Below are 10051 nucleotides of genomic sequence, written 5' to 3'. Positions count from 1 at the left end.
ATGATCAAATTGATTTGATTTTCAATAATAATAAAAATTAGTTCAATTTTAAAATTTTGAAAACCAACTTTATTGGTTTAATTTTCATTTTTCTATCTCCTAATAAAAAAAAATCAAACTAAATCAATATCTTAAGATTAAAATATGTTGTGATTTATAATTATTAAACTATCGTGACTTAAATATCTCATAACTTATAACTATTAAACTATTGTGGCCTGAGTTAAATTTTAAACTCAAGTCGCTTTAATTACTTCTAAAAAAAATGGTATTATATTAAGGGAGTATTTGGTAAATTAACTTAATAATTTAAAATGACATAATAATTTAATTTAAATTATTTAATAAATTAAATATGTTTGGTAAAATAACTTAATGATATAACTTAAAAGTTAAAAATAAATTTAAATAATAAGTAAAAATAATTAACTTATTTTTAAGTTTATATCTTCATTATACATTTGTATTCATATTATTTCTAATTATCTCTATGATTTTTTTGTTATTTTACAACTTCCATTATTATTTGATCTCTTTTATTTTAGTTATAATTTAAAAAGATAAATATGTTAATTTGATGATTTAAAATAAATTTTAAATTAATTTTATCAAAGAACCTTAATACTTAAAGTAAAAATTAAATAATAAGTTTTTAATTAACAACTTAAATATAATTTAACTTAAAATCAATTTTATTTAACAACTTAAATATAATTTAACTTAAAATCAACTTTATTTATTAAGTAATAAGTGTTAAGTTTTTGGATTTGCTTCTATATTTTATATTTAAAAAGTGACTCAAAGTATAAACCGATCATGTGAATTCCACTACTTTTTTCTAAAACAATCGATCTAACCACATCATGGCATTGATTTACCACTTAGTGTCGTGTTTGTGACCCGATACGTTGGGCAATCAATGCATTGGGATGCTTTGGGCCTAAACCCAACAACCCAATCCAACCCTATTGATCCATATTGGGCTGGCCAACCCAATCTCGAAAGCCCTAGGGCTAGGCCCATAAAGGCCTCCAAAACTCAGATATAAATATCTAATTTTCTAGGGTTTCGGCTTCTCCACTGCAACTGCGAGCGAAGCCCTAGCCCTTGCCCTTGCGTGCCTTCTCTCTCGCAACTTCACCGCAGCCATGGCGAGTCTTCCTCAGCGTTTCGCACTTTTTCTCTTTGCAAATCTGTGTTTCTGTGAAGTAACTGTTTTGTTAATTCCATTGTGCAGCCATGATTATCCCCGAGAAGAATCGGAGAGAGATCTCCAAGTACCTCTTCCAAGGTTTGTCTCACTCCTCTACTTGCGTTTACTTGATTTGTTTTGTTGTTTTTTCTTGTTTGGGTACCGAGAATCTGTAGAAAAGAGGATTAGAAATTCTGGGATCTTATGTTTTTATATTGATTTGTTTGGAAAAGCTGAGAGACTTGGTTCAATTAGGTCAAACAGTACTTTTAGGCATGCATTAATGAGGCGTTGTTCCCTGGGGACCCAAAATTTTGAAAAGTTGTGTGGCTGTTTGGATCTACGGACGAAGAGGGAAAGGGAAAGAATTAGAAGAAATATTACGGCTTGTTCGACCGTGGAGATGAGCTGAAAACGGAAACAGAAAATATGTTTATTAGCTCCTTGTCTGAAACTGTTTCGATAAGGATTTCTTGGAAAATGGAGCATTTTGGGAAAACAGTATAATCTTGCTCTCGATATTTGAGCACTTTGACAATTGAAAACATTTTGAACATGGTTTTCCTTTTTAAGTCCTTCAATTGCAGTCTTCATGAGATGTGAAATAGGATTGAAAAGAAAGTAGGACTGAAGTTAAGGGGAGATGGTAGAGAAAGAAACCTTATTTGGCTAAAACTTGTGGTTTTTTTTTCATTCTCTTTTCTGCTCTTACTTTTCATCATTCCCATTTTTCTTGCTACATTTTCCCAAAACAAATTCATCCTAAACAATTTGCTTGTTTTGGATGGATCATTTCGAGGAAAAACAAGATTTCAGTTTTCTGTACTCCGAGTATGGTAGAGATGTTATATCATTTCCCTAAGCATCAAGAAATGCTGGTTGAGATACCAAAAGAGAATTTATTTTTTCTGTTTCAATATTCTATTGAAACCACCGTTTTCATTAGTTTTCCTCATCTATATTTTATTGGCAACAAAACGAAGGATCATGTTTCATCTATTTCTTATATGTGATATTTTGCATGTGTGCAGAGGGAGTTTGCTATGCAAAGAAGGACTACAATCTTGCAAAACACCCAGAAATTGATGTTCCAAATCTGCAGGTGATTAAGTTGATGCAGAGCTTTAAGTCAAAGGAATATGTACGGGAGACATTTGCATGGATGCACTACTACTGGTACCTCACTAATGATGGGATTGAGTTTCTTAGGACTTACCTGAATCTCCCATCAGAGATTGTGCCTGCCACTTTGAAGAAGTCTGTGAAACCCCCTGGTCGGCCAATGGGTGGCCCACCTGGTGACCGTCCACGGTAATTCTATATCTATCATTTTTTTCTATGTCGGGTTCTTAGATTTTTTTCACTTGGCATATTGATTAATGTGTTAAATTGTTTTGAGCTTTTAGTGGCCCGCCTCGCTTTGATGGAGACCGTCCCAGGTTTGGTGATCGTGATGGGTATCGTGGAGGCCCTCGTGGCCCTCCAGGCGAGTTTGGTGGTGACAAGGGAGGAGCTCCTGCTGACTTCCAGCCTTCATTTAGGGTAATAATATCTCTCATAAGATTAGCATTAAATATCGGAAGGTGTCTATTTCTCTATGCAGTGCTTCATCCTATTTTTTAGCATCAATTAATTGTTGTTACTGTAGATGCTTAAATGACATTTCAAGGTTTTATGTGCTTCATATGGTGGTTGTAATCTTATCACACTCTAATTTGCACGAGCTTCTAAGTTTGTAAGTTACATGGTTATTTGAGTATGGTTTTTTTGGAACAATGAGAAGATGCATGATACTACTAAGGCCTCCTTTGGGTATTATTGTATGTTTCAAGGGGATGTAACTAAATTGGTGATGTCATATAGATAGCCAGCGGCATTCTCATTGATGGAACCCATTCAACATGATACAACTATGTTAAAGGGATGGGATTCATTCAACATGATATAGCTATGTGAAGGGGCTTCAAACACACTTGGTGACTCCCAAGTCCATGCACAGAGTTATTCATCTGCTTGGGGGCAACTGTGCTTGTGTGTGCACTAGGTTATCATCCCTTGGAGTGTGCTGGACCATACCAATGACACATCATGTGCAGGATATTGCATAAAAAATGACCTATTATGTGGTTTCAAGACTTTTGAAGGATTAGGTTATGGAAAACCACTATTAACCTGGAAGACATCAAATATTTTGTTGCTTTAGCATTGTATGGGTTTCATGTGTGTGTTTTTATTGTTTTACCCCCAATTTATAGCTTAGTCTCCAATGCCTTTCAAATTGTTTGTGGAGAGGGATTAGCATCCCCATAATCAGTAAGTGGGAGAGGGGAAACGGTCTCAGTTGTCAGGTCAGAAACTAAGTGATGGTAGCCTGTGAGCTTTTAGACTAATGAGTAGTAAGGTTTGGGGGGAAGGGGAAGAAAGAGGGTTGTTTCAGTCTTGAGCACTTGTCCTCTGTCTAGTCAGGATTAAAGAGGTGCAAATCAGAATCTCAGGCTTTTATTATCCATTTTTATTTGTACATCTGAAAGGCATTCTGTTTGTCATAACCTCTCTTGTGGCGTCTTGTACTGGTTATTTGTGCCTAACATACTTCTTTGAAGGATTCACACTTGTATCCCCCCATTTTAATTTGCTCATTTTATCTCTGCAGGGGTCGGGTGGAAGGCCTGGCTTTGGACGAGGAGGTGGAGGTTTTGGTGCTGCACCATCAAGCTCAAACTTTTGAAAATTGTTGTTGCCTTAAGTTTCATAATTTTGGAAATTTTAGGAGTTCAAATTTAAGAACTTATTTGATGGACGTGTTGAATTTTTCATGGTGTTAGATCCAAAGTACATTATTGAGCTTACTATGAGATATATAAGTTTTGCTGAGTTTGATTGTTGATGGAAAGAATAACTCCTCTACACTTCACGTCATGATTATTCATATAAATTTTTTAAACTAGTCTGCAAGCCAGTAACTAGAGTAAAATTTTAGATAACATTAAGTTTATCCTTCTCTGACTTTCCCAAACCTGGCCAGTTATTGTGATGTCCCATTTCCAATCACTTTTTTTGGGCATGTTTTGTAAACATGAATGAGGAATGAGACTGAATATATTGTTTGGATATGTTTGCATACGAAGAATAAGAATGAATATTTTGTTTGTTTTTATTTGATTATGAAAATGAATATTTTATTTTTATATTTATTTATTTTTAATAGGAATGTATTTGGATATTCCAATTCTTGTGTTTGGATACAAATGGTAATATAAGGTTAAACTGAAAATTTGTTCTCATTTCAATATTAAGTTAAAAATGGAATATAAATGAATTTTTTTTTAAAAAAAAATTGTTTTATATCTTAAAAAATTAAAATTTATTTGTTTTTTATATTATTTTAAAAAGTTAAAATTTATTTATTTTTATATTCATTCAAAATAGACTAGTATTAATAATTATTAATTTTGAATATTTATTTTTTATTCATAAAAAATTAATTAATTATACTCTTATAAGATGTTAATATCCGCCATTTTTATTAAAATTATAAAATCATATATATAGTATTAGAAATTATTATTTTTGAATTATTATTATTTAATATTTTTTTAAAAAATCAATTAATATTAATATCTATATTTTTATAATATTCATAAAAAAATGTAATTTATGATTTTATTATATTATTAGTATTTATATTTTATTAAAAACTATTTATTTTTTAACTTATTTGTTTTTAAAAAATTAATGTTATTTTTAATAAAACGTGAATTAAATTAATTTACAATATGTAAATTGCATTTACCATTTATGCTTTTTAACAAAATCAAAATAAAAAGTTATTTTTCAAAATAAAAAGTAATTTACAATATATACTTTTCATTTTTAATTTTTGAAAAGTACTTTTAAAAATAACTTACATTTTAAAATTAAAATACCTTCCAATAATCGGAATGTGTTGAATTAAAATTTTTTGAAATTTCATTTATATTAGAATCACTTTTTATTTTATGCCAATGATCATTTGAATTATTTAAATATAAAAATAAAAGAAAAAAAAAAAACCCATTCCTACTTAATGGAAATTAGCGTATGGAAGGTCATCAGACAACCTTATGACAACATGAATGGAATCAAAGGAACCCCAATTTATATTCACTCGATTGTATTTATGTTGACTCAATTGTACAAAATGAAAAGACCCACACAATCCTGAAAATTCGAAACAAAACAAACCAAAAACATTAACAGAAGGGAACCCTACAACACTCAAGACCATTTACCTTTGGACACCACCTCATTTTTGCTTTCTTTTTGTTTTTACACGGTACACCAGATACTCATAAGAAAGGGCTAGACTTGCACCTTTTAATCACTCAGTCCACTTCCTCCATCTTGCTCTCCTCATTGCCATCCTCCTCCAAAGGAGGCATGTCAGCATCCTCCTCACCAACCTCTTCCCCCTCATCAATGCTCAGACCCAACTTCAACATCCTGTGGATTCTACCTGCAAATGTGTTTGGATCATCTAGACTGAACCCAGAAGTCAGGAGGGCAGTCTCATATAGGAGCATCACAAGGTCCTTCACTGATTTATCGTTCTTGTCAACCTCAGCCCTCTTTCTCAGCTCCTCCATGATCCCATTGTCTGGGTTGATCTCCATGGTCTTCTTGCTTGACATGTAAGCACCCATGCTACTGTCCCTCAATGCCTGAGCCTTCATGATCCTCTCCATGTTTGCAGTCCATCCATACTCCCCAGTCACTAAGCAACATGGGGAGTCCACAATTCTATCAGAGACCACCACCTTCTCAACCTTGTCTCCCAAAATGTCCTTGATGGTCTTGCAGAGGTTCTCGAAAGACTTCTTCTTCTCCTCTCTCTTCTTCTTCTCTTCCTCACTCTCTTCATCAAGCTTCAAGCCTTCCTTTGTTGCAGAAACCAACTTCTTCCCATCATATTCTTTCAATTGTCCGACGGCATACTCATCAATGGCATCAACCATGAAGAGCACTTCGTATCCTTTCTTCTTTAGCCGCTCCAAGAATGGAGAGTTCTCCACTGCCTTCTTGCTCTCACCAGTGATGTAGTAGATGTCCTTCTGGCCCTCCTTCATCCTGGTGACATAGTCCTTCAAACTTGTCATCTCTTCACCACTTTTGGTCGAGTAATATCGGAGCAGATCAGCCAGTTTAGCTCTGTTCTGGCTGTCTTCATGAATACCCAACTTCAAGTTCTTGGAGAAAGCATCATAGAACTTGCTGTAATCATCCTTGTTCTCCGCAATCTCATTGAACATCTCAATGCATTTCTTCACCAAATTCTTCCTGATCACCTTCAGAATCTTGTTTTGTTGAAGCATCTCACGAGATATGTTGAGTGGCAAGTCATCAGAATCAACAACGCCTTTCACAAATCCGAGGTACTCTGGAATGAGCTCCTCGCAATTGTCCATAATGAACACCCTCCTCACATAAAGCTTGATGTTGTTCATCTTCTTCCGGGTGTCGAACAGATCAAATGGGGCTCTCTTTGGGACAAAGAGGATAGCTTTGAACTCGAGCTGTCCCTCTACCGAGAAGTGCTTAACAGCAAGATGGTCCTCCCAATCATTGGTCAGGCTCTTGTAGAATGAGGCATACTCCTCCTTGGTGATCTCCTCTGGCTTGCGCAGCCAGATGGGCTTCTGCTTGTTGATGAGCTGCCACTCATGGGAAACCTCCTTGATCTTCTTCTTCTTTGATTTGGTCTCTTTCTCCTCATCAACTTCCTCAACAGCTCCTTCCTCATCCTTCTTGGGCTCATCATCCTCATCATCACTGATCTCTTTCTCAGTTGTCTTCTCAGTCCAGAGATAGATTGGGTAGCTGATGAACTCAGAATGCTTCTTCACAAGGTCTTTGATTCGCCTTTCTTCCAAGTACTCCACCTGCTCATATTATCACAAATCAGAATCAACATCAAATAACCCAAAAACACTGTTCGTTTCCCCCCTCAACTTTTTACGTAGGCAGACAGGGTTTAATAGAATCGAAGTCTTACCTGGTCGTCCTTGAGGAAGAGGGTGATCTTGGTTCCTCTCCCAAGCGGCTCTCCAGAAACGTCCCTGGTAACAGTGAATGACCCACCAGCTTGAGACTCCCAGATGTACTGCTCATCGTCATTGTGCTTTGTTGTCACAATGACCTTCTCTGCAACTAGGTAGGCTGAGTAAAACCCTACACCGAATTGGCCTATCATGCTCACATCTGCTCCAGCCTGCAACGCCTCCATGAACTCCTTGGTTCCAGACCTCGCAATTGTTCCCAAATTGTTCACCAGATCTGAATAATAAAATGAATTAATCAATCAAAGCGAGACCAAATGGCTTAAAACATGAGCATGATCCAATGATGGTATAGCCTATATCAGCCCATGATGCTGTGTGGTTATAGAGGAAAAAAAATTGAGAACAAAACTAAATTATATTCATGAGACTAGATTTCTTTCTACTGACTTCTTTTTCTTGTTCGTTTCCTCAACTTGGCCAGCAACCAAACACTCCGTTTAGTTGAATGGAAGGCATTGGAGAGTATGAATAAAATAAAAACAAATTTGGATTTTAGGTTTGTTTCTCTAAGGTTCATTTTCTGTTAGAAGAATCACTAACTCTTAATCTCGGAACCATTCCATGTGAGCAAACTATTATTAAAAAATTCTATCTTTTTAAGCTCAATTTTCTCCGGAGCCAAACAGGGGCGGGACAAACTCAATTTTTTTAGTCAAAATCTCTACCTGCTTTGGTCATTCCGATGCCACTGTCAATAATAGAGAGGGTCTTGTTAACTTTGTCCGGTACAATCCTGATGAACAGCTCGGGCTGCGCATCCAATTTGCTCTTGTCCGTCAGGCTCTCGAATCGAATCTTATCCAAGGCCTACACCCACATCCCACACCATCAGAGTCTAGACTCAACCAAGACCCAATTCAAATACATGCGATTCTATCAATTCAGAGAGTTTTAAAATTGAAAACACAGTTTTAGAGAAAGGAACTCACATCAGAAGCGTTGCTGATGAGCTCACGAAGGAAGATCTCCTTGTTGCTGTAGAAAGTGTTGATGATGAGACTCAGAAGCTGATTGATCTCAGCCTGGAAGGCGAAGGTTTCGGCCTCTCCCATCTGCACATCCGCCATTCAGAACCAACACAAAACACTAGTTTGTGGCGCGCGACACTGAACGAAAGCTCTGGATATTTTTCTTGCCAAATTGCAAAGCTCTTGATCGGTGGAAAAATGTGAGCATTTCAATATATTTATATCGAAGATACGAGGGTTCTGGTGCCTTCCCTTTCCAGTAATTTCCCGAGAAAAAGGGAGCGAAAATCTTTCGTCTCCTCCCGTTTCTGGATTCTTCTACTGTATTCTGGACATCCTCAAAACGACGTCGTGTGGCTTGAGATAATGCCTTAGGGATTGGAAACGGCGTCGTATGGTCGGTTTCTTAGACAAATTTGCCGCGTTATTCAAGTTTTGAATTCTAGCCGTCTAGAAAATTCAGATTCTTTAAATATAAGAAAATGTTGAATATCTAATTATATTGATATCCCTTCGTGAATGTCAAAAATGTCCAATGAGTATAATAATCTATTAGGTACAATAATGTCATTCTTAATATCAGGATAAGTCATTCAAATGATGGATCTTAGAAGAGGTTTGTGTGGTGTGACGTGGAACGTCATAAAAAGATTTTGAACACTAATTGATTTTTAAATGAGATGTTCAAAACTCAATCCAAGAATTAATATCAAAATCAAGGATTATGAGTTCGAGTTATGAGAACCTTATATTTAGGGTGCAATAATGTTACTTTTAAGCCTAAGGTAATGATAGGTTAGGTGTAATGTTGTCGTCACCATGTTTTGAAAAATATACCATTATTTTTAGAATTATTAATTTATGAATCTTATATTAAAAAGATAACTCTAATTCCTTGGAACTTTTTTGAAATAATTATTAAAAACATAAAATTTGTTACGACCAAATAATAATTGTTTTTTAACATGTTACTCTAATTATCTCATTTGTTGCAAAAAGGGCAAAAAAAAAAAAAAAAAATTCCAAAATCCACTTTAAACAAATTTAAAAATGGATATGGTTATGATTTTTATTTTTATGTACCAACATTTTTTTAAAAAGAATTAATAATAATAATATGATGCTTAGCTCCCCTCTTGATCTTGCTTTCTTTTTAATGGTTTTGAGAGTTGAACTTCAAGGTGTTACTTCTTTCATATTTTTTTTTTGTTGAACCTTCCAACTGTCTGGGTACAAGCAGAGGGAGCTTTAGAATGTAATCTTTGTTTTATCTGGATCTATTTACACTGATTTAGTTGTTACAAAACAATAACTATTTGAACGAAGGATGCAGGTGATGTTTGTTTTTTTATTTAATTTTAAATAAAAATTAAAATCTAATAGTAATATTAAGTTGTTTATTTATATAATATTTGATTTTTATTAAATATTAAAAAATAAACAAAAATCAATATATTATTTTTTTTATTTAAAAAAAATTAAATATTTTGATTTTTTATTATTATAAGAAAATTAAAAAAACAAATGACTTAAAATTTAAAAGCAAATTGATTTTAGTAAAACGCTAAAAAAAATAAACACCCTAAACACTAGCATTCTAAGTCACCAAATTGAGAAATAACAAAAATAAAATACATGAAAAAATAATTTTCAGTAATATATTTTAACAAATATGTATATAGTTTAATATTTTATTTTTTTATTTGTAAGAATAAGAACAAAAACCGGAGAGGCACTAAAAATGTTTTTATTTTTATTTTAATTCCGGCTCCATCAAGCATGTCCTTATAATA

The 10051-nt window shown here is 34.2% G+C and overlaps 2 protein-coding genes across 2 annotated transcripts; one reads left to right on the top strand and one right to left on the bottom strand.

Annotated features, from left to right (window-relative positions):
- Positions 1 to 1076: 1076 nt before the first annotated feature.
- Positions 1077 to 4077, top strand: LOC117934192 (40S ribosomal protein S10-1). The gene is made up of 5 exons (XM_034855832.1): positions 1077 to 1142; positions 1234 to 1291; positions 2224 to 2503; positions 2599 to 2734; positions 3846 to 4077. Exons 2-5 carry the CDS (start codon positions 1240 to 1242, stop codon positions 3918 to 3920), a joined length of 543 nt encoding a protein of 180 aa, XP_034711723.1. The 5' UTR covers positions 1077 to 1142; positions 1234 to 1239; the 3' UTR covers positions 3921 to 4077.
- Positions 4078 to 5308: 1231 nt separating this feature from the next.
- On the bottom strand, positions 5309 to 8464 carry LOC117934111 (heat shock protein 83-like). The gene is made up of 4 exons (XM_034855729.1): positions 8220 to 8464; positions 7956 to 8097; positions 7224 to 7504; positions 5309 to 7110 (listed from the first exon to the last, which is right to left on the bottom strand). The coding sequence occupies exons 1-4, from the start codon at positions 8355 to 8357 to the stop codon at positions 5557 to 5559; spliced, it is 2115 nt and encodes a 704-aa protein (XP_034711620.1). The 5' UTR covers positions 8358 to 8464; the 3' UTR covers positions 5309 to 5556.
- Positions 8465 to 10051: the final 1587 nt, after the last annotated feature.

This window comes from Vitis riparia, chromosome 16 (assembly GCF_004353265.1).
Source record: "Vitis riparia cultivar Riparia Gloire de Montpellier isolate 1030 chromosome 16, EGFV_Vit.rip_1.0, whole genome shotgun sequence".
In the NCBI taxonomy this organism is placed as follows: domain Eukaryota; kingdom Viridiplantae; phylum Streptophyta; class Magnoliopsida; order Vitales; family Vitaceae; genus Vitis; species Vitis riparia.
Note: the sequence above shows the minus strand (reverse complement) of the source record. Positions and strands in the feature narration are given on the sequence as shown.

Excerpts from the sequence above, each read along its gene's own strand:
- LOC117934111 (XM_034855729.1), bottom strand. The coding sequence starts at position 8,357 with ATGGCGGATGTGCAGATGGGAGAGGCCGAAACCTTCGCCTTCCAGGCT. Across the intron at positions 8,098-8,219 it reads TCATCAGCAACGCTTCTGAT|GCCTTGGATAAGATTCGATT; the intron begins GTGAGTTCCTTT and ends ATGTGGGTGTAG. Across the intron at positions 7,505-7,955 it reads CATCGGAATGACCAAAGCAG|ATCTGGTGAACAATTTGGGA; the intron begins GTAGAGATTTTG and ends TTTATTATTCAG.
- LOC117934192 (XM_034855832.1), top strand. The coding sequence starts at position 1,240 with ATGATTATCCCCGAGAAGAATCGGAGAGAGATCTCCAAGTACCTCTTC. Across the intron at positions 1,292-2,223 it reads CTCCAAGTACCTCTTCCAAG|AGGGAGTTTGCTATGCAAAG; the intron begins GTTTGTCTCACT and ends GCATGTGTGCAG. Across the intron at positions 2,735-3,845 it reads ACTTCCAGCCTTCATTTAGG|GGGTCGGGTGGAAGGCCTGG; the intron begins GTAATAATATCT and ends TTATCTCTGCAG.